The sequence below is a fragment of the Mustela erminea genome, chromosome 12 (genome assembly GCF_009829155.1).
Source record: "Mustela erminea isolate mMusErm1 chromosome 12, mMusErm1.Pri, whole genome shotgun sequence".
NCBI lineage: Eukaryota > Metazoa > Chordata > Mammalia > Carnivora > Mustelidae > Mustela > Mustela erminea.
In genome coordinates, this window is record NC_045625.1 from 4,382,055 (window position 1) to 4,406,106 (window position 24,052).

Below are 24,052 nucleotides of genomic sequence, written 5' to 3' on the forward strand. Positions count from 1 at the left end.
GCCATTTCTAATGATACCCGTTAAAGCCCAAAACTCAGATCTGTAACTTCCCTCAACACATGTCAATTGCATGTGTGCCCCCAAGCAATGGGAAGCGTATTCCATCAACCTTAACAGCTGTATTTCCTTAAGTCGGTGTCTATGATAGTGAATATAAATGTTGGAGGAAGCTATTCCAACTCCAAAGGGGTTGGATTTTACTTTAAAAATATTTTGAGTGCTTTATATGAAATTAATGTCCGGTAGAAACAGGTGGCACCTACCTTTGTGAGCCAGGGTGAACGGTGGCTTGAGGGGAATGCACCATACCACAACTACCATAACTTTTCTTTTTTTTTTTTTATTGTCTAATTCAGTTGTATTCAGTGCTAAGTGTTGGGTCTTAGTTCAGGGTACCTGGCTTCTAGACTCCTCGTCTTATACCCTGCCCCCAGTGTGACAGCCCTCTGTCCCAGTACTTACTTCATCCTTGTAACAAACACTGGTCAGATGCCGTGTGAAAGATAAGCCCAGCTGTCATCTCTAGCAGTGAGCATCTCCGTACACGCGGAGTGCCACAGACACACTTCCTGATGTGCCGTCCCTCCTGTCTGGCGTCTTCCAGCCAGCGCCTCGGCCCTGCTGTCCACCCTGTTGCCGGAACTCTTGGCATAGCCATCCATTTGGTCTCCTGGTCTCGTTTCTGGACATGCTGCCTCCTTCCCATCTGCCACATCCGACTGATCATCCCAGAGGGTGGGTCTCACCTTGCCCATGTCCTACTCTGTTGGCTTGCAGGATATAAAGCCCTCCTCCGTAGGGAAGCCTGTGTGGTCTCTATAACCTGGCCTCAGTTTACCTTTCTGCCCATCCTTCCCCCACCTGGGCATTCTCAGTGCTCTCGAATGCTCCCAGGGGAGGCACGGTTGGCATTTTGGATGGAATGATTCCCATGGTGTGGAACTGGCCCACGTATTGCAGATGTTTTAGTGTCTCTGGCCCCAAGCTGCTGAATGCCATGGCTCTCCTCCACTTACTGTGACAAGTGCAAACACCTTTGTGCTTCCAGAGGCTCCTTGAGAACCACACAGTCCAAATACTCCATGCCTGTTTGCTTCTGTGTTTCGTGCGTGTCCTTAGCTCTGCCTTTCTTGTCCACCTCCTGACTTTCTGGCAAACTGCTCTGCATTCTTTAAGACTGGGATCTAATGTTACCTGTCAAGAAGTTTCAGGCTAAGATGTTTCTTCCTTTATGCTCCTAAACCCTGCGCGTGCCTGTATTAAAGGAATATACTCTGTACAGAGATGCCATGGATTGATCTGAAATGGATCGGTTCGCTTTAAAATGCACTTGACCGTACTTACAGTATCATCTGGTAGTGCATAAAGCCATCCTGAAAACCCTAAAGGGGAGGTGCTGTGGTCTGGCCAATGACCCGTGGGCGTCTGTGTGTCCACGTCACCATGTGGCATGACACGGCCCTCAGTACTAGACGTCGGGCACTTCACAAAGAAGGAGGGTTCCCCTGGGGCTCCATAATCACCGTAGGACAGAGAGACAATGTACATTATTACTGTTGGTCTTGTTACTAGAAGAACAACGATACGGATCAATAGAGTCTCCAAATCCCTCGCACCCGGCCTCAGCCTTTGTATTTGACCAAATGGAGCCGTTTCTCTTGGCGCCCGCTGCAGTCAATACTGCGAAGCCAAAATGATGTTACTCTTCCCGAATCATAATCTTTGTTTTGAAGAGTTATTAACACAGGAGCCCAAGCTGCTGTTTCCTTTAGACAATCAGGTTGTCCTGTTTCAGATTTATACACAGCAATTGAATCTCATTAGCCCAGATATACACTGCATAGACCAGGCATGTAAATAATTGAAACCTTCCAGAGCTATATTAAATCTTCAGCTGATTTTAAAAGCAGTTTATCTTGGCATTTTACTTTATTCCCTAATCCCAATCTACACAGTTGATTTTTCCTCCAGTTAATCTTGTCCTTTTGTCTGGGTGTTGAGATAAAACAGTCGCTCGATTCTAATAAAAGTGACATACACAATCCATTTCCATTGGCAATTGGATTAAAAGATGAGTATGAGTCTACACTAATATGGTCTACGGTAGTATTAATTATATAAACTATATAATGTTTCATTTTAATTACAATTAATTGAGTGAACTGTGCTGTGTGCAGTCATCCGCGCGGTGGTGGTCATCATCGTCATTAACGCAACCCCTCGTAAGCAAACCACAGTGAGGACGCGGCCTCTGGAGCCCCCGCTGGGCTCCGGTTCCTGGCCTGGCCGCTGCCAGCCGCGTGACCCCGCGTGGTCCCCTGGCCTCTGTGCCACCATTTCCCCGCAACACAGAGCTGCTCCGAGACCTCTCTGGGGGGCTGTTGTGCGAGCCGCCTCCACTACTACCGTTCACCCCCAGGTGGCGTGCTTAGAGTGCCCTGGGGGCCTGCGCTGATTCTGCGGGACCTTCGGTGAGGATCATGGCGTTTCATAGGTGTTGTTCATGACATAGTTGCCGTGATGACTGTCAGCCACAAACATTGTAAATAAGAAAATTCCTTTGTTTCTGTTCAGAAATCTCTTGTGATCATGTGGGACCCTTTTTAAACACGAAAAGACTTACCTTCTGTTTTTGCCCCTCATTCTTGCCTCACAGTTCTCGCTAAAGTTATGCAGCGATGGTCTTTGTGTCCGTTTTTAAGGTGGCTGCTTGTTGGTTGTGGTTTTTACAGGAGATATGATGTCCCATCTCTCCGGTTCGCTCAAGCGGGGCTGCTCGGGTTGCGTCTGTCATCAGCCCCTGCTGTTCCTTCAGGGTCTCTCTAACCCTAACCCTCCTCTGTCTACTCATATTCCCTAGATGACCTCAGATACCCCATGACTTTAAATATGCTCTGTTAGCTGGTGACACCCAAGTTGACAGCCTCAGTCCAGGTCTTTCGCTGGGCTTCAGCCTCAAATCCCCAGCATCTGCGGACATCGTGCTTGGTTAGTGGCCCCTGCGTCAGTCCGTGACGTCTCCCTTCTTCCTGCTGCCCAAACCGGAACCCTCGGAGCTCTCTTACCTCTTCTTTCTCACCTGGGCTACGACAGCACCCTCCCAAATGGCATCTCTGCTTTTGCCCTGGCACCTCTGTCATCTCTACACCCTGCAGCTGGAGACTGCCCAGAAGACTCTGCTAGCTTCCCATCACACTTAGAGACCTCTTCGCCGTGATCTCTGAGGCCTTACCAGGAACCGCCCCCTTCTCCCATGTTAGGTCAGGCCCCATCTCCTACCTCCTGGCCCCTGGCTCACTCCACGACAGTCACACTGGCCTTCTCATGGCTCCTAGAGTACAACAGACCTGCCTCTGCCTCAGGGCCTTTGCACCAACTGTGCCCTCTGCCCCGGCTCTCTCCTTCACTTCCTGAAGTTTCCTAGGTCTTCTGTGAATACACTATTTTAAAACCGCATGCTACCCACCCGCAGCCACTCTGTCTCTGCCTCTGCTGTATTATTCCTCACAGCGTTTGACCGTATGGCATGGTCCTAACTTCTTGTCAATCTCCACCCACTAGAATATAAGCTCTGTGAAGGCAGAGACCTTGTTTTGGCCACTGCTCTATCCCCACGGCCTAGAACAGTGCCTAGCACATGCTGAGTGCCCAGTAAGCATTTTTGAAGTGCAGGAGTATGCTGTCTCGCAGTGTAACCCACACCAGCCTTCCCACGTAGGTGCTACGCCGAAAGACAACATAATTGCCAAAGGCATGTAGCACGTAAGTGGCAAAGTTAAGGTTTAACCTCTGCCAGTTTGACTCTAAGTCGCATGTTCTTTCTGCTGTCCCACAGAGCTTCTCGTTTCGGGGTGCTTCGGAGCCGGCACAGAATCTCTAGAACGCTAGCTGTGCTCTTGAAGCCTCCCATCTTGATTTTGTCCACCATTGTCCTCAGATGCTTCTCGGGCGCCTGGTTCCCCAGAGCTTGCCCCAGTCACAGAAGATAAAAGGTGGGGGTCAGTGCCTGGTGTCTGCCTTTCCACTCCCAGCCTTGAGCAAGCCCCCCACTAGACGGGGAGGTCTTCCAGGAGAACATAAAGTTACCGAATTCTTTCCTGCTCTAACTCTTACTTCCCAGGCTCAGAACTGCACCTGGCACAGAGGGGGCACCTGTTCACAGCTGCCGAACTAGCGAATGAACACGGGGAGCACAAATGACCGCCGGGCGAGTTCCATGTTCTGTGTTTGTTTTAATCCCACAGACTGACTTGAGTACCGCCCCTGTTGGGCACCTCACCAGAGTCACTGGAGTCCCCAGAGCTCGTGGGAGAGGTCAGTCTGAGCCCGGCGCTCACAGGGTAAAGCAGAGTTGGGCGTCTGATTCCGAAGGGGTTGGATGGGACTTGGCCTTAAGAAACCCACCCGCTGCTGCCCAGTGAAAACACAGACTGCAGGAGAGACGTCACAACTGCACCATCAAGGAAGGGGTTGTGGTGAGCTGGCAGAAGATTGTGGTGAGCTGGCAGGAAAGCTTGCCGTGCAGAGAGACATGAAACTCACAGGGAGACCTGTGACCCTAGAACACTGTGCCTCTGCTGCCGCTGTGACTATGATGCTGAGCGCTGCTACCCCATCAGTGCCTGCCATGTGCCCCTCTTGTTGGCCCTGCTTCTCTGAATGCTTAGTGATTTGATTTCCCCAACCGGCCCCCATTGCGAGATGTTACTGCACGTCACTGTGACCCAGAGCGTAGATAATGAGTTCAAGGTCACATTAAGTGGTGGGGCTAGGGTTTGAACTTGAGATCCAAGAAGCGCCAAAGTCCTGGGCTTTCTGTCACTCTCCTTCTGTCCAGGAAGGGGTCCCGTTGGATTCAGAGAAATACAGGAAGAGGAAGCTCCCATTCCAGCCGGTACCTGGGGGGAATGCACTGAAGTGCGTCCAGTTTCCTTTAAAGCTTCTTAAAAGAATGATGGTTTTGCTAACATTTAATTTTGGTAGGCAGTGCTTTCTGAATATACTCCCGGCTTTCCCGATTCTGTTTTCCTCTTTCACGCAGGCTCTATCAGATGATTGTTCTGTTGATAAATTTAGTGTGCGGTTGGGACTGCTATGTAGATTGTACCTACCCTCAAAGGGAGAGAGGATTTTATAGTTTCCATTCATTCTCATTAAAATCAGAACATTTGCATCTTAACTTTTACATCTTGTTCCAGGAATTTTAAGCAGTCTGATTGTATGGAAGTGGGTCGTATTAATTGCAAATGGGCTAGACATCTGCTCACTAACACGGAATGATTTTTTTTTTTAGCTCTATTTTGTTTTTATATATGATCTACCAGAGCGATTAAGTGAGGGCTGTCGGTGATGCTGTTTCAAGACTAGGGTTTTCAGACTTACAGTGTAACCATAAAAATAAATTTAAGAGTGAATCTTTGGAAGTTCTTGAACTGGGAGTAATTAAATGTGTTAGAGTTGATAGATTTTTATCCACAGCCTATCTGGGAGCCGTTTTCGATCCTTGGAGCCTCTGTGGGTCTCGTGCACGAGAGCCCGACCCCAGTGGGTTGCAAGCTCTGGGGTAAGGGAGAGAGAAGGATTGCTGTCTTGTGTCTGTCTGCACGGAGTGGATGAGAAAAGGTGTGTGTCTAGCTAGAAGAACGGGATCCAGGCTGCTGTTGGCTGGTTCAATTCGGCAGGTGATTTGTTTCCTGCTAGTAATGGAACAGTGGACTTCTTAGAACACTGACTCTTAAGGAAATTGATATGTGCCACAGGTTTAGGAAGTACTAACTGGTTAAGTAAAGGTAGAAATAAGGTTCCTTTTGTTAACTTTAAAAATAAAAGTTACTTTACCAGCACAAATGGGTTTATTCAGAAATAGCAGAGAATAGCAATTCAGGACATGCACGTTACAGCGAGACCAGAGGCAAATCCAACAAAGAAAGGAGGGAGTGTGGCTTTATGGAGAGGACTTTGGGAGGGGCTGTCCTGGACCAAAGTGCCCTGGAGAAGCAGGACTTCAGAGTGAGGACGGTTCCTCACTGGCTGAGTTGCTGGGGTAGTGGATTTCTCGTTGGAGAAGCAGCGTCCGTCTTTCCCTGTTGGGCTTGTAGTCATGATTCCCTCTTGTGGCGGGGGCCTCTGCTGGGGTCTCTAAGTGATGGTTCTCCTGCGACTACTGTCAAGTGGTGCGGGTCCCTCTTCTGGCCTTGCGCCTGTACTTCAGTGGGGTTTCCCTTAACTCATTTCATTTTCTCGTGGTCCTCTTAGAACATCTAATGTGCTTGCATGTGCTATGAATCTTCAAGAGGAGGACAGGCTATATAGAGTTTTCCCAACATGGTTGGCCACGGCCTCCTTTTCGTGGAATACACATTGGGAAATGTCTTGGTGAACTCCTCTAGGACTTCTTTTTAATTTAGGACCTGGAGAGTCCCCATTGATGCAGTCTTAGTCATACAGCATAATGTCCAGTCTCGGTTCTTTGGGGAGATAGCCACAGCCATGTTGCCACCCTAGACCTTTAAGGGCCTGGCTTTCTTCAGAGTTTCGGGTTCCAAGCCAGTGGTGCTTGGCCCAGTTGGGGGTCAGGAGGGAGTTGGGGCCTCTGTGTACCCATACATGTCCACGTCTGGCAAGGAGAAGAAGGTGATACGTGGGTTATATAGCATCAGTGATTAGGAAAGGACAAATAAAGTAGGTAAAAGGTAAAAAGAGTTCTAGGGCAAGTGACATTTTTTCCTAAAGTAGTTTCCTGATCCTGATCCAGTGCCTGTTACCTAGAGGGGCCCCAATCAGTATTTGTTGTATGAATAAATTGTTAGGTGCCTTGAGGCCTTTGCAGAAGACATCTAATGTTGATACACCATCATATTCTGTTTCAGGTTAGTTGCCAAATGTATAGTCTTTCACACCTTCTGAAATTAGAGGATAAAGCACAGTAACTTATATTTCTGCAAATAACAGATGTCCTTTTCATACAGAAAGATCTATGTGTACTTCCTTGCCACAGAGCAAATGTTCGCGGGCATTATTATTCTAGGAGTGGGAATGGATTGTAACTGATTGATCCAAAACCTTTGCTTAATCTCTCTTGGAACCAGTGACAGAAAGCTGACACATGGAAGAGCTGTCGTCTGCTACCATGGACCCGAGCAAAGTTAGTTGACCCTCGAGAGGAGTGAGACTGCAGCTTGAACCCGTGGCCGAGACCTCATTAACGCCCGGCATCTGCAGCACCAACGTCATGGTCCTGGTGCAGCACCCGTCTTCCCAGCCAGACCCTTCTCCTGTGCTCAGCTGTGATGTTTTCCCGCTCAGCGCCTGCCGGCTGCTGACTGGGGCTTGTTACCCAAAGGAAGGATCACTTGCTCACCCTTAATACGGGGAAATCATTTAGAGCACTTAATTTGTGTTGACTCTCTATTGGTGCACTATTGCAATTAAGTTAGATTAATGAAAGGTAAATTGCAGTCTATACATGAAAAAAAAATATCTTGTAAAGATCCTAATTAGTATGTGTGTTTGTTCAGCCTCTCATGGCTTAATTGCATCCCATCTTGCTATTTACAAACAGGCATCATTAAAGAGTAATGAGCGTGTGAAGAGCATTAATACTGGCAGCGGATGAGGTAACTGGAGGTTGGGGGGGCGCGCATGGGAAGGCCGCGGGTTTGCGTTGTTGCGAAGGAAGGAGAGTGCAGAGTGACCGAGCCTCTGAGGCAGTCCTCGCGGGGAGGACAGAGCCGACGTTGTGCCAGGCGGCAGCCTGTCCTCTGGCTGCGAGCCGGGCTGCTTCTGGTGTGTCGCTGCAGCGTCGTCTGTAGGGGCAAGCACAGCCGCACACAGCCGTCTTGTGAGCTTGGCCTGGCTCAGATGCAAGCGGCCTTCTGCGCCCCGCTGTGCGGGACACCTGCACCTCCCCTCCGAGAGGGCTCCCGAGAAGGCTCAAAAGGCTGCCCCAAGCGTGTGACATTCTGCACAGAGCTGAGCGCCAGTCCCTTCAGGAGCCTTTTTGTCTTTTCCCTAATGTCTACATGCAAGATCAGTTGAGAAACCAGTTTCTCCTTCCCTGGCGCACCCCAGTATCTCCTTCCGGTTTTAAGTAATTTGCGGTCGTTCCTGGAAGTCCAGAGCAGTCTTCCCTTCGTTAGGTGGCCGTGTGATCAGTTATGTTCTCTCCCAGCTTGGCTTACGGCGGAAAACCTGAGATTCTGGACGGGACGGTGGCGCGGCAGAAGGACTCCAGTAATAATACGTTCCGTCTTTTCTTGCAAGACTCTGATTCAGGGCATAAAAGAAGTGTTTCTCGTTACTAAGAAACGAAGTATAGACATAGAGGCATACATCTGAGGAGGAAGCGTGGCATGGCGTCCCAGTCGGCTATTGCTTGCAGGAGAATAAGACTTCTAAAGTCCAGTGCCTCAGTTTCCCCTCGTGTTACGGTTACGGTTGTGAGCAGTTTTGTGGACATATTCTATATAAATGCAAATTGCTGCTATTCAGACTGTAGCAATGCCTTAGGTGTCTCCAGGGATTCTGGGTGAGAAGTCCGGGGCTTAATTTATTTAAAATCAGGTTATAGGAGTCCAGTTTTCAGTACATTTTACAACTTTCTTCAAACAAACTACAGTTTAAATTTAAGCTACCCTAAATAGAGGCCCATCCCCCCCCCCCAAAAAAAAGTTTGTCGGTCTTCTGACTCCTGAATGTATTTAAGGACACAGCTAGCTGCGTTATCAAACGCAGAAGGACTGGCCGGCCTTGTGTGGACGCCTCTTTTGTTGTTGCTAACTTGCAACTGTTCCATTTTCTGCTCTCGGAACCGTGGGGCATATTTTCCCATTCATATTAATTGGATTTTAAAGTGACCTTGTCCCTGTATTGATTTGAATTAAAATTTTCTACACCAAGGTCAAGTTGGCACACATCCTACAGTCAAAATATTAAAAAGCCAAGTGCTGCCTAACGGCATATCAACAGAAGTGGATGTAGCAGGGCCACGTGTGCCACACACAGCTCTGCCGGTACTGCTCGAATGCCTGTGGCAAGAAGCACATGTGCCCCCGGACCACCTCCACCTGGGCCGGAATGTGCCTCATTGAAGGGACCCTTCCTGTTTCAGTTCTCGGCCCTGCCTCTCCGACGCACGGGGCTGTGGGTTGAGATGAGCTTTCAGCCCCTGTGCACTTACGCAGGCGCCTTGAAAACCAGCGACTGTTATCCTCACTCGTAAGCTTGAACTGTGAATCCTTATCTCCAGACGGCCCGTCTAACACATCTCCCTTTAGGTATTTCAGAAGTACCTTCAGCTTGACAAAAAGGAAGTGATATTCCCCACTGCCTGGTTTTCCTCTCTTCTTCATCTCAATTCGATAAGTAGCAAAACTGTCGACCTGGTGCTCCCGCCAGAAACCTGGAAGCTTCCTTAGCTTCTAGCTCCCTTTCCTTCACCTCACGTCCAGTCTCTGCAGTTTGTGTCAACTTGTGTCCTAGATCCATCAGCTTCGTGCTGTCTCTCCTAGCGTCACCCCTGCTCTGGGTCCCCCCGCATTTCTTCTCTTGCTCCTTCTGTGCAGCAGTCAGGGGCGTGTCTTGTAAAAGCACACGGCAAACTTGTCACTCCTCTGCCCAGAGCTCTGCGGTGGCTTCCCATTTCTCCCGAAGTCAACTCCTTCCCAGAGCCTCCAAGGCACCTGATGGCCAACCTGGCCTGCCACCAGCCATGTCAGCACGTGCCACTTTGTCACCTGCCCCGCTGACCCTTCTGCTCCTGGGACCCTGGCTGTCCTCCTCAGGCCTTCACACAGGTGTCCCCCCAGCCCGGGCTGCCGTGCCCCAACACTGGACACGGACTAGCTCGGTTTCAGCCCAACTTGAACCACCCCCCTGGTCCAGCCTTCTTGTCATCCCAGCCCCTGCAGTGAAATGGTCTTAGGTTTGTTTGCGGTCTGCCCAGACCCACCCCCGGAAGAATGTCCACGCGTGAGACTCTCTAACCCTGACACACAGTTGGTGGCGGCATCTGTTGGATAAATACTTGAGTGAACCGAATGATCTGATCTAAACGTCACTTTCCGCACACAGCTGTTACCTCACTAACCTCTCTTTAAGCCATCCCCTTTTCTGCCTTTCCTTCAGAATTCTTGCAAATGATGTTTCTTTGTATACGGATCTGTCGGCCGTCAGCCCCGTGAGTGTGTGTTTCTGGTCTCTGCGTGTGTGCTGCCCAGCCTGCGTGCTCCTGCGTATTGAGTAGACACTGCCGGGTAGCAGGAGGGAGAGGAGGGGGCAAGGTGCAAGCCGTTCGTGGCCCCAAGGCCGCTCTGGGCTGCAGCTGCACCTGTCTGTCCTTCTACTCTCCTTCCCCACCCGTTCATTCCTTCCCTCTTGTCCTCCACGGCCGCCGCCTCATGGTGGCTGCGGCTTCTTCCCACCCTTCATGCTCTGCAGACCGAATTCTGGAAGGAGGCAGTGGATTGGCCTAGCCAGAGTGGGCAGAGCTTTCTGTTCCAGGCCACCATATAGGGTGGCCCTTGGACAGGCCCGCCTCCGCCACCCCCCCCCCACCCCAGTGCAGGAGGCAGCAGCTTCCCTGGCGCAGGTAGGCTCGGTGAGGCAGGACCATCGCACGTTCCTTACCTGCGTGGCCAGTGTCGGGGACGAGGAAAGTGCACCTGTCCTTGAAGATCCTTTCAGATCTGATAGGAGAAACTGACCATCTTCGGTATGTTCGAGAACATAGTCCGCTTCTTTCGTCAGCTAACCTGAACCCCACTGCAGTCCCTTAAATCTTCCCAGAACTGGGACACGCTGTTTCCATGCAGGCCGTGCATCAGTTCCGCACTCGCCTCTTTCCCAGCAGAGCTGTTCTTACATAGTTGAAGTTACGTTTTATAAATTAGAGTGCGCTAAGTGTTATTTTGACGATTTGCGGTATCTTTCCTAACAGCAGGGGAAGCCCAAGGTAGTTGGAGACCCAGCTCAGGACAGACAGCCCTTCTCTTCCACTCCGGTTTTTGTTTTTGTTTTTTTACCTCGTGTGTGGATTTTTGTTACTGTTTTGAGGGGAACCTGGAGGGAGCAGGGGTAAGAAGATTACAAGGAAATTTATGTTCAGCACATGAAATAGGAGGTTATTTCTCAGGCCATCCTTCTCAGGAAACCTTTTGGCCAGACTCAGCAGATGAGTCAACCCTCTGTAGTGTTCCCCTCCAGCCAGGTTAGGTTTGACCTCAGAAGAGAGGTTCGGGAGGGGCAGGTGCCCAAATGGTTAACAGGGGCACCTCTTCGCAAATGAGTCCATTCATCAACAGAATAAGCCACTGAATGCAAAATAAACCCCATCTTATTAGGCAGGGTGTTTAATAATTATTAAAAACATTTGCTACCATGTAGCGAGGGCCAGTAGGGACCACCCCCCACCCTGGCACCGGATCACACCAGCTGTCCAGTTCACGTAAAGATTCCGTTTCAGAGATGAGAAAGCCAGAATTCCGCCGGGGTTGCTTTTCCCAGGGCCACGCTGCTCTCCATATGTGGCAGGAGCAGAATTTGAACTCGGGTCTCTGGACTCCAATCCCGTCTCTTGCCCCTGCGCCGTGCTGCTTTCCCCCAGTGACAAGGGGACCAGTGGGAGGAGCCCAGCTTGACCTCTGCTGAGTACAACACGTGTCTGGTGTCATTTCCTCTCACAACAACCTGATCCTGGGTTTACAGGGGAGAAAACGGGTTTTGAACAGCCCAGATAACTTGTCCCAGGTCACAGGGTCAAGAAGGGCAGAGCGAAGATCTAAGCTCCCGTATCTTTTTGTCCCAGAGTTCATAAACATAATTCCCGTGCCTCTCTCCTTGCTGGCAGTTGATTTTCTGACTTGTTGGTAGACCGAATCTAAAGTTGGCTTATCTGCCTCCTATTTCCTGGGCCTTTGTCAAAAGGAAAAATAGAGTTCCTGTCTCGGGGCTGTGAGGACTCTGTATCGCAAGTCCGGTCCACACGTTGGGGTTGCTTTCCGGTTTCATTGTTCCTTATATCGCATTGTGCCGCATTTATCATCAGAGGCCCGTCCCGTTGAGCAAAACGAGCGGCCTTCAGCGCGCGGGAACAGCCGTCTTATCTCTGACACTCCCTTGCTTTGACCCCTTGGTTTCCAAGTCACATCGCCTGTTTCCCTTTTACGATTCTGTTACCGGCCGGCTCTCTGCCGTGCTGGCGGCCTCGTCTCACAGGCCGCTGACAGAGAGCGGGTCTGCACCTCAGCCTTCCTGGAGTGTCAGCCTCGGGGTGGGTCTGTGTCCGTTTCCTTGTAGCTATATCCAGTGTGAGCGTTTGCCTAGAAGGAAGCAACAGCGCGTTTCCCTCTACCTCTGCTGTCAGTCCCCCTCCCTGCTGTGGCTTCTGGAAGACTGCCGTTGGGAGAACTCTTCGCCCAGCGTGAGTGTTGGGACTGTACATACCTACCAGCTCTGCAGAAGTCGGAGCGCTAAGTTACGTTTAAAAAATGCTAAAAATTTTTTTTTAAATGCTAACATTAGATGAAACGTGCTTTAATAGGGTCATATAGATGGGATCCAGAGTGTGAGTTTAAAGCCATTTGTGAGGGAAACCAGGAGTCTTGTGAGCTCAAGTCCAGGTTTCACGCCACTTGCCAGAGTCCCAGAGAAGATGGCAGGGTGGCCGGAGGACGAGGTGGAGCAGGACTCTGGTTGCCGCTGCTTGTGACGCAGACGCAGTGGTGGGGGCCGTGGGCTCGGCGTGGGAAGAGGGAACAGGAGAGGCACGCTTCTGGCCCTGCACAGAAAACAGGGAACTTAGACTCGAATCTTTTGAAACCTCAGCTGCCTTCTCTTGAGAATGCTAGACACCCAGCTTGGCTACCTCCCAGGGTTCTTAGAGGGGAAGCTCCGGCCTCCTGGGCATGCCCCATCCTTGTCCTAAGTCAAGAGGTCAGTGAGGCTGCGGTGTGCAGGGGAAGACCCCCAGGGGTCAGGGAAGCCTGCGTGGGCTTTGGACATTCTGTTCTAGGCCGCATCTAAGAACATCTCTTGCACGAATGTTCCATGAAATACCGCTTGTGGACCACTCCAGCCAGCTCCACCTTTCAGAACGTGTGCTAAATTGGACTGGGGCTAAACGGAGCATTTTCTGATGATGCCAGACGGGCTCGGTGATGGAGCGCACCACCCTCCCCAAAACTTTTCATGCCCCGTGAGCGTGACGTTGGTCTAGTACTTACGTGCCCTGCAGTTAACTCAAGGCACCTGCCAGCCCTGTTCCCCCAGCAAGGCAGGAGCCATACTGGACCCCTAACCTCCGTAGGCTTCAGTTCGCCCCTTTAAAAGTGGGAAAGTTGGGGAAAATGATTTTTAAAGTCCTTCCCAGCTCTAAGGTTATATGATTCTCTGAATCCTCGTCTTCCCTCAGGGCCTCACGTAGCACAGGCACAGGTGTCAGTAATCACTTGCTGAAACTGTTCACTTTATCCTTCTCTTTGTGTGGAATTAGTACGAAGATGAAGGCTCTTAATACACTGTATTGAAGAGAAGTTGTCCCGAGCACCCGTGGAGCTGCCTCTCCCTCCCTCCCTCCCGATGCCCCGCCCTTCCAAGGACGCTTGGACGAACGTCATTTAAAATACAACAGACCCATTGAGGACACCTACATGTTACACTTGACCTTGTTTATACTTGGAAAATAACCTTCGTAGATGACCACATGTTTGACTTCTTTTACCCCTCCTTTTTTAACGTACCCCCTCCCCTGAAGCAGAGCTCGGCCCTCCAGCCTTTGTCTGAATGACGGATGTCGTGCTGCCCCCTTCACCTCACATACACTTGCTTTTTGCCTGGTCAGGGATGCCGTGTCTGGTACCAGGTTCCACAGCAAAGGACCTCTTGCTCCCCTCCCCTCCCCTCTCTGCCAGACGTGCCCACCTCCCTGTGTCCTGGACACAGATACTGCTCAGTTTCGAAGTGCCTTTCTCCCCGCACCAGTCTCGAAGGGATAGACTTTTTAAGTGAGCCATTTCTCTCACCTCTGACCTTGTAAGCTCACGTGGTCTGCTAGTCTAGGTAACATCTCAAGTACCAGATTTGTTAAGTCTCTGTTCTACAACAGTTGGTGGCAGAGCGCAACTAAATATTTTTGCTATTATCTTCAACTTTCCTCCCACTTTCCCTTCTTATCTTGTGACTTGCCATGCCATCACGAACAGGAAGTTCTCTTACTGCGATTCAGCTTAGCAGGTGGCTGTTAGACCTGATAGAGAAGACCACCGATGCAGCCCCAGCTGCCCAGAGCACAGCTAGCCCACAGGCAGTGAGGCAGTGATGGCCCGGTTGAGGGCATCTCCGTGTCAGGGTGCTGACCGGCCTGGAGGCCCGCTGGCTTCCTCTGACTCTTCCCAGCCTGACATTTGAGCACTCATGGGGACACAGGAGGAGTAGTGAGTGAGCTCTTCGGAAACGCGCTGCTCGGTAATAGAAGTGTTACCTTGGTAACAGCAAGCCCGCTTCATTACCAGATGGCATTAGCTTTATTTGTGGTATCCCAGGCAGTTGCCAAGAATCAGCCTGTAGCCCCTGTCACTGGGCGTTTTGCCCAGGACCACGGCCGGCACTGGCTGCTTTGTGGGATGATGTCCGTTGGCCGGTTTACGATGCATTGCCGGGTCAGGTACCAGAACTCCGAGGTCATTACATCTTGGTGCAGCCAGTTTCGTTCGAAGCTAGCGTAGTCTGGATTCGTGAGAATCTGAATCCTTGTATAGAGTGACTTGAGAGCTGGGAAGAACATCATTGTGCGTTAAGCTCCATCTCGATGGGAGCTGGAAAGGCTCCTGTGGCCCTTTCCACCACAGCAGGATCAAGAGAATCAGAGTTCAGCCGCTCTTGGCTTTGTCCTGTGCCACACCCACAGCCACGCTTCACGCGGACCACCTCGATGATTCCCTCCCGGCCCCTCCGCATTTCGCAGCTGAATAAACAGGCCTGAGAGGTGCTTTGACTTGCCGTCAGTCACACGACCCAGTGACAGAGGTGGGACTGAAGCCCAGTGTACTTGACCTACACACTAAATGGCCTCTTTTGGGTGTCAGCAGGGTATGTCTAGATCAGTGCACAAGACAGCTTCATCCATGTCTTCCCCTAAACTGCCCCGACTCTCGGGCTTGCAGACTCCACTCGGCTGTCATTCGTCAGAAGGCACATTTTTATTCAGACCTCAGGGCCCAGCACCAATGTCACCCTCTCTCTGCAACTTTTTTTCAGCCCCAGGTCCCACAGCAGCAGTGGCAAGATCACTGAACTGGTTCCAGCTTTGCTGTTAACTGGCTTCAAATGATTTCACTTCCGCCGAATCCAGACTCTGTCTCGGGTGGAGGAAGCGCAGTTACTGCCAGGAACCTAACCCTCGTCCCCGGCCTGTTCCTCACCCTTGCCCGGGGCATTGTCTTGCTGACCTTCACAGTCACTCTGAGGTGGAGCTGTCGTGACCTTCGCTGGGTGAGAGGAAGCCCACATTCAGAGCTGGTAGATGGCCGGCCAGGCCTTCCAGCCTCCCTGAGACCTCCCAAGTGCATCTGATTCTGGAGCCTCTCACTGTCAGGCTTCAAAGTTGTGTACATAGTTGCATTACGGCCATGCTAAAAATTCAGAAAGCCATAAGCCTACGCATATTGCACCCAGATGAGCACCAGGGTCCTTTCTCGGTTTCTAAAAAATAAGAATGGACAAACCTGCGGCACCTGGGTGGCTCAGTAGATTAAGCATCTGCCTTTAGCTCAGGTCATGATCCCACGGTCCTAGGATCGAGCCCCACATAGGGCTTCCCGTTCAGTGAGGAGCCTGCTTCTCCCTCTGCCTCTGCCTGCTGCTCTCCCTACTTGTGCTTGCTCTCTCTGTGCGTCAAATAGATAAAATCCTTTTTTAAAAAAGATGAAAGAATGGACAAACTTCATAGAGCTTTACCGATTTGAAAGATAATGGAGTTGTCCACCAACTGCTGCAGGCTAGTAGGGGCACAAGCCATGGGAACACTCCCTGAGGGAGAAGGTGGAAAGGAGAGTACAGACTTAATTCAGACTCATAAAATGAAAAACAAAAGTTTTAAGCCCTCAGGATTCTTTGCCCCTCTTGCCCTGGCCATGGTCCTGAAATGCCGTTTTCCATTGAAAAGAGCAAGGGCTGTGGAGAAGATGGCTGACTCCTGACCTCAGGCAGGAATTGTACTGGACCAATCTGGACTGGCCTGTACCAGATAGCCGGGGAGCCGTCACAGAGACTCAACCAAGGAGACGCCCATGGGCCACAGAGCAATGTGAGCATCAGTATGAACGTAAGACTAATGATTGTATCAGGTATGAAGACGCCAGATATGTTGATATCCATAAGTTTATAATAATGCTGGGTGGAAAACTGAGCCGTCTGCATTGGAAGGAAACTAGTGGACCAATGCCTTGTTTTGAAAACTGGTAAATGGAAAGAATGAAGCATTTATCCTGCCTTTCCTATGTAACAGACTTGATCACTGAGTAGCCAAGTAGTACATGGGGGAAGTTTTTCTTTATAAAAGTGTCCCAGCCAGTAAACAAAAACAGAACGATCACAGCAGTATGTGGCCGGCTGGAGACCCTGGTGAATTAAAGGGTCAGCCCCAGGCGCCTGGGTGGCTCATTGGATTAAGCTGCTGCCTTCGGCTCAGGTCGTGATCTCAGGATCCTGGGGTCAAGCCCCACATCGGGCTCTCTGCTCAGCGGGGAGCCTGCTTCCTCCTCTCTCTCTGCCTGCCTCTCTGCCTACTTGTGATCTCTCTCTGTCAAATAAATAAATAAAATATTTTTTAAAATAAATAAAAGGTCAGCCCCTGCCAGCGTCATGTGCTGAGACACCCAAGTTCGCTTGGCCTCCATTGGTAGACCCGAACACCTCCCGTGAACTCGCCGCGCCAAAAGAAATCAAGCCTGAATCCCTTCTCACACCAGTTTGCAGGAAGTGCACAGTAAGGAGGAGCACGTAAAGCACATCATGGGCATGCCGTCAGCGAAATCTAGACTGCGGGAAATGCCGGAGAAAACAATGACCCAGTTTCTTCAACAAACAAAATAAGGCGTGGGAGTAGAGATGGGGAACCTTTAGTTTAGGAGAGCCTCTTGAGACTTGTCAGCCAATCACCTTGTGTGGGCTATATTTGGATCCTGGCACAAGCAGACTTTTTTAAAAGTGGCATTACGAAACTATTAGAAATTTGAACCCTGACCACTTCAGTTTTGATAATACTGAAAAAGAATTGTTGATTGAGGTGTGGGATGGCATGGTAGTCTTGCATTTTTTTTTTGTTTTGAGAGTCCTTTTAGAGACACAGAAGGATATGTTTACAGATGAAATGACGATACTATGGCTGTTTCTTGTTTTGACGTAACACCGGAAGGGAAAAGTAGGTGGGGTGGAGGAAACAAGATCTGCCGAGAGCTGTGGTTGGTGGACAGTTTGGGGGCAGGGGTCGGTGGAGGTGTTTTCTTCTGCTTTGCTTACTTTGTATATGTGTTTGAGTATTTCATAATAAATGGGTTCGGGGCACCTGGGTGGCTCAGTCAGTTAAGCGTCCGACTCTTGATTTCTGCTTGAGTCATGATCTCAGGGATGCTGGGCTCCACGCTCAGTGGAGAGTCTGCTTGTGGATTCTCTCCCTCTGCTCCCCCAACTCACACGCACACACTGTCTCTCTCTAGAATAAATAAATCTTTGTTAACATTTTTTAGATAAATAAATGGGTTCAAGAAATTAGCTAAATTGCTCCTTCCAGGCAGGGATGGCTTTGACTCTGTTTTCTTTTGGTTTCATAGTACCTGTTATTGACAAGAGAGGACTGAAGTAGGTATGTTTGTACCTTCGTAGCTGGCATAAATAACCCTTACGGCTCATGTTGGCAGATTGCATCAGAAGACTTTAAATATTTGTACTGTTGGCCCTAGTAATTATAATTGTACAAAGCTGTCTCCAGGAAATAATCCCAAACACAGCAAAAGCTTGGTGAACAAAAGCGCACATTGTAGGCATATTTATATTGGGGAAAACTTGGAAGCAACTCTTGTCCAGCAATAGGAGAATGGTTAAAGAATTGTAAATGGACGCTGTTAGTAGAATACCAGCAGCACAGACTGCCGTTTTTGAAGACTGCACAGCAGTAAAGAGCAATGCATACATCGTATCTTTAAATAAATTTTGAAATTAGATATATAGTTTCAGGGTTTGTTTTTTTTTTTAAGATTTGCTTATTTATTTGTTTATTTGACAGACAGAGATCTCAAGTAGGCAGAGAGGCAGGCAGAGAGAGGGGGAAGCAGGCTCCCTGCGGAGCGGAGAGCCCAGTGTGGGGCTCTATCCCAGGATCCTGAGATCATGACCTGAGCCGAAGGCAGAGGCTTTAACCCACTGAGCCACCCAGGTGCCCCTATAGTTTCAGTTTTAACCATGTTAAAAATTACTCAGAAAATCTTTTTTCTCCCAGTTTTATTACAAAGTAATTGGCTTACCCCTCATTTAAGTTTAAGGTATAGGACACAGTGGTTTGATATGAAACGATGCCCACTGTAGGTTCCGCCAAAATCTGTCGTCTCATACAGATTCGGTAGAAAGAAGAGAGAAAAGGAAGAAAAATCTGTCCGTGTGATGGGACCTGGTAGGATTTACGCGGTACACAGCTTTCCTCTCACGCCCCAGCAGCGCTGGCCCTGGTCAGCATCTCCGCATCACACCCCCAGGACATATTTATCTCGTAACTGGACGTTTAGGCCTTTTGGCCCCTTTTTCCAGTTCCTCCTGCCCTCCCCTCTGCCTCTGGTGACCCCAAGTCTGACCTCTTTTTCTCTGAAATCCACAAATCTTTGATAGTAAAAACATGGAAAGGAAATCCCCTTGAAATGTTAGTGGTTTAGAAGGGCAGAATGTGAATGATTATTTCCTTCCTTTTTACTCTGATTTTAGGTTTTTCTATTACAAGCCTATTTATTAGTTAAGTTTTTAGTATTCGTTAGCTTTAAAATACCAAAATTCACTTTTAAAAACAAGAATTAAATACAAAAATTTCTTGTACCTTTAGTGTGTTTTGGGTTTTTTTTTTCTGAATTCCATCTTAAAATACTTGAGAAATGACAAAGGCAGTGTATTGGTTAGCTAGACCTTGGGTTGTTTTGTTTTGTTTTGTTTTAAGATTTTGTTTATTGTTTTGACAGAGAGAGATCACAAGTAGGCAGAGAGGCAGGCAGAGAGAGAGGCGGAAGCAGGCTCCCAGCTAAGCAGAGAGCCCGATACGGGGCTCGATCCCAGAACCCTGAGATCATGACCTGAGCCGAGGGCAGAGGCTTTACCCACTGAGCCACCCAGGCGCCCTAAGATTTTGGTTTTTTAAAGAAATAATAGCTTAGTTATCTCTGCTAATTGGCAAAGAGTATTAAAATAGGCAGTTGAAAATGGCGACCCTGTTGGAGACGGTGTGTTGCACCTCCACTGCACCTCAGTGAGAGGCCCTTAGTTTTGGTGCTTAGAATCACAAACCTGTGAACTTGATTCTTTTCCTCCCTCTCTCCCTTCCTCTGTGTAGCCGCCATGTGAACTAGAGAGAGTTGGGGCTCCTATCTTGGTGGTTTACTGACATCCTTATCTAGTGATTTCTAGTTCTTCAGGAGATGCCCCATTAAATGTTACATGGTGTAGCAGTATTTGGAAGTACTATCCAGAAGGGAGATGTTATTATGAACATTCTCTTGAATGTAAATAAGGGTATCATCTCTTTTTCTTAACGCTGTTTATAATTCTGGACCGTTTTAGGCACACAAAAACAGAGAGATCCTCTCAGCACTTAGAAGTTATTGAAGGAACCAGATACTAGGAACGTTTGCTGATACCCAGGACTCATCAAGGAAAGGGGAGGGTTGTTGCTGGGGACATTCGGACAGCAGAGAATAGGGAAGTAAAGAGAGGGTGCTAGAAGGTGGCATCAGCAGCAGCAGAGTATATATATTGGGTCAGAGGAGTAGGCTTGGGGGGGGGGCCCTTTTCAGCCCATTCTGTGATATGAGAGCCCCGTCAGACAAGCTGGACCATGGGCCCTGCCTGGGTCCTGTTCCCACTCTGCCTCCAGGGTCTCATCTGGGGAACGAACAGAAGAAGTACAGTAAAGCATCAGAAAAGTTACATGAGCCCCCAAGAGAAAGGAAGTTGCTGTTTCTATTCTTAGTGCTGAGCCCTTTCCAGCAAGCACAGCAGGTTACTTTTTCCCTGGCATTATATGAAACTACACTTTTTTTTAGGTGTGTGGGTTTTGTTTTGTTTTTTTATCCATAATACGTGCTTAGGTTCTGAGAGAGTAAAAGCACTTAATGTATTTCCAGGATTATGTTCCTTTTTAGAGATGAAATCCAGCTACTTTCCTTTTACCTTCAGAAGTTACTAGAATCGCTTCTGCACTTACTCTGGGCTATTATAGATAGATAGTTCAGCCGGGTGGGCATCTGGCGCCTGCCTTTAATCTCTCCGCTCTGTTCTTCTGCGTATTCCATGGGTGTACGCAGGGCCATGAAATCATAGGAAAACAAATGTGCTTACCAAATCCTAGGATGCCAGAATCCTAGGATAGCCTTTGAAAAAGATCATCTTAAGACAGAAAAAAATAAAAAAAGAAATTTTACTTTGTCCAGCAGGTATTAAACATATGGAACTTATCCTGAGATTTATAAACCAAAAATTCACGTACACTCAGTGTAGTTAGCCTGCAGGAGGGCCGTGTTGTTCAGAGCTCGTTCCCGAAGGCTCTAGGATGCCCTCCCTCGAGGGCCCTCCCCTGCGTCCGTCAGCAACGAGAGGGAGAGGTGAGCCTTTCTTCTTCACCGAGTCTTGCCAAGCTCATGCATTTGCATGTTCGAGTGTAAGCTTTCATGTTTGCATGCATGTGTTTTGACAGGTGACCTTGGGAAAGGTGTTGAAAGTGATCGTCGTCATGCGGAGTCTGTTCATTGATCGAACAATAGTAAGGGGATATAGTGAGAATGTCTACACAGAAGACGGCAAGGTAAGCATTCTGGAATCTTTTGTTTCGTTTTCCTTTCTTTTTCTGTGTCCCAGAACAGACGTAGTCGAGTCCCAAATGAATGACATTAAACAGCAGCAGTCATAGCTGAAATGGTCCACAAGCATGGTTTCTCAGTATGAAGATGAACGTTTTACAGAAAAACATTTCTCTCTCTCTCCCCTTGCATTTTTCATCAAGCTTCTGCTTTTCCCTTTAAGCCTGATGCCCTTAGTTGAATTTCTAATTTATCACCTTAGACCCCAGTTGCCTCATTAAATGTGTCTTCTGAGGAAATGGATTTCTTTCTTTCTTTCTCCCCCCCCCCCACCCCCACCCCGGTAGCACAGCACATCAATAGCCCAGGGTTTGGCATTTCCGGCATTTTGCTTTTCCTAGAACGATGAGGAAAATTCGAGCTACTTTGACTTACAACTTGCTCAGGATCTCTTCCCATGGAACTAACAAGGAGCCCTGAGGAGGCGGCTTGTCCCCCGAGGTTCCCACTGAACACTGCAGCTGTTTGGGTGGTTTGTCTCGTGGAAAATTCACCCATGTGAACCCCTAATTTCTCTTGACTGCACACTGGCCGTATGGCTCTCCGGGGAGCTTCAGAGGGTGCTAATGGGAGCTGACAGCCTTTGTTTGTGTTGGCGTCCGGAGCCTGGTGAGACCCCCAGCCGGGTGCTCCCGGGCCGCTCCCAGTGCTGAGCCTCCGTCAGACCCTCTCTCCTGCGCTTTCCCTTCTCTTCACGGAGCCTGTTCCGATTCTTTTTAAAGATTTTATTTATTTATTTGACAGACAGAGATCACAAGCAGGCAGAGAGGCAGGCAGAGAGAGAGAGAAGCAGGCTCCCTGCTGAGCAGAGAACCCGATGCGGGACCTGATCCCAGGACTCTGGGATCATGACCCGAGCTGAAGGCAGAGGCTTTAACCCACTGAGCCACCCAGGCACCCCGCCCATTCCAGTTCTTAAAGTTTGTGGTGGTACTAGCACGCACCACCCAGTGCCACACTACAATGAAGGTAGAACACTCTTCCAAAAAAGGTCACCAGTGTCGCTTAGCCCGTAACGGTGCCTGCGCTGAGAGCTGGGACCCGCAAAGCAATGAGGTTTGTGTTTGGAGCAAGTGACCCCACGTCTCCACAGCCCACACAAGTGTTGTCAACAAGGGAAGCTACTCTCACCTCAGGGACCCGGCCCAGTCCTCCTAGCTCTCCCCATTGGACACAACGCGCTCAGTGCCCTTTTCCTTTCGGGAAAGCACTGGAGTGTCTTCAGCGCACGTGTGTGGAGTAGACGCGTCCCTGGGGCAGGCGCGGTCTGTGCGTGTGATGCGTGAACCCCGGCGGCAGCACTCGGGCTGTTCCCAACTAGGGAGCAGGCGCAGAAGCCACCCGGGTCAGAAGCCCCTGCGACCCTGGTCCCAGCCAGGGTGAGATGTGGTTCTTGTTGCCTTTGTCCCAGGTTCACGACTCCTTAGTCACACCCGGTTTGAGTCAGGGTCTTTGCCCTCCAGGGACTTAGAAGCAAACTGGGGAGAGAGGGCTCGAAACACAGGAAGCCACGAGGAGAGGTGCGGACTCGGGGGACGGAGGAAGCGTTCTCTGAAGTTCGAGTCCAAGGAGTGAGGGTTTACCTACTTGGCCGATCTCTTTCACGCTGTATGTTTCTCCACACCGGAAGTGTCCTCACTAAGCCCTGTAAAGCAAAGCACTCAGCACGCTGCCGCCTAGCACCACTCAGTAAATCACAAATACCATTTTTATTGTGCGCTTAGAACAAGGGATTTAGAAAATCGTCTCACGTATGTATGCTTCCCCTCAGGCGCTTCCGACCATCCCCCCACCCCCGACCCATACCGTGGTTTCCTGTGTCAGCCCGTGGGGACCACTCCCGACCTGTGTCTAGGCAGGACCTCTCCTCCCCAGGCGCACCTCACGTTCAGCCCGCCCAAAACTCTGCTCACTGCTTTCTTCCCGAAACTCGGGTTCCCCCCGCTGTTCCTCATCTGGGGTAGCTGTACCACCACCTCATCACTCAAGCCGTCCTTCCTCTCCCCCAAATCTAGGCCATCAGTGGGTTCTGGTCTTCCCCTGCTTAAATCTCCCCCAAATCGGGCTCCTCCTGTCCGTCTCTCCTTCCAGTTCTTACTTCTCAATGGAGCAAGTGCACTGGCCACCTCATGCCTCGTCTCCAGTCTTCCTTCCCTCCCACGCTCTGTCCTTTACCGGGCTTCCAGAGCAGTCTTCCCAAAATACACATCCAAGCATATGATTTCTTGCTCGCACCATCCCCTGTTGCCCAAGGCAGGCAGGAAAGTAGAATATTAATAGGTCTTAGACACAAAGCAGTCCATGGTCAAAATGTCTGTGAAACTTGGGGTTCAAGAATGTTCAGTAGGTTTCTTTACTAAAGAAATTCTTGGAAACTTCAGTTTGCTTAGGGTCCTATGAATCTCCCAAGAGGCGCATATAGTATGGGGTATTTTCCTAACTTATTTTAACCCCAAATTCATTGTTTCTTCCTTTCATCTCAGTATGTTGTGACACTGGCGTTTTACGGAACACGCTTCTGAAAACCCTAACTTCTAGAATAGAATCCAGACTCTTCCACAACACATAGAAATGCCAGGTGATCTGACCCCTGCCTTCCTTACTGACCTCGGCTGCCATCATTCTCTGCGCACGTTTTGTCTCACTGTCCAGCCTTTTGTGCTGTTTGTGGCTCCCACAGCTCTCTCCCTCACTCTCAGTGCCCTCAGTGCCCTCAGTGCCCGCAGCCTGGGATGCTCTGTGCTCTCGCCTACCTCACACACCCGCTCTTCCCTCCACCCGGGCTTACTGCTGTCCCCTTTCTCATCCTGTCCCCGTTTCCCAGGGTCTCTTACATGAGCCCAGACTCCGGAGCCGCCTCGTAAATACATCATGGAATTTTGAACAGTCTTTTTCTAGGACTAGAATCAGTACATCATGTTATTTGTTGACGTGTTTCTCTTGCAATT

General features: G+C 49.6%; 1 protein-coding gene across 1 annotated transcript in view; it reads left to right on the plus strand.

Moving 5' to 3' along the window:
• The window catches only part of MED27 (mediator complex subunit 27), a 193,566-nt gene that overhangs the window by 144,362 nt on the left and 25,152 nt on the right, over nt 1–24,052 (plus strand). The window contains exon 5 of the mRNA XM_032306334.1: nt 20,942–21,049. Coding sequence (XP_032162225.1) covers nt 20,942–21,049 — 108 coding nt within the window. The remainder of the gene's footprint in view (nt 1–20,941; nt 21,050–24,052) is intronic.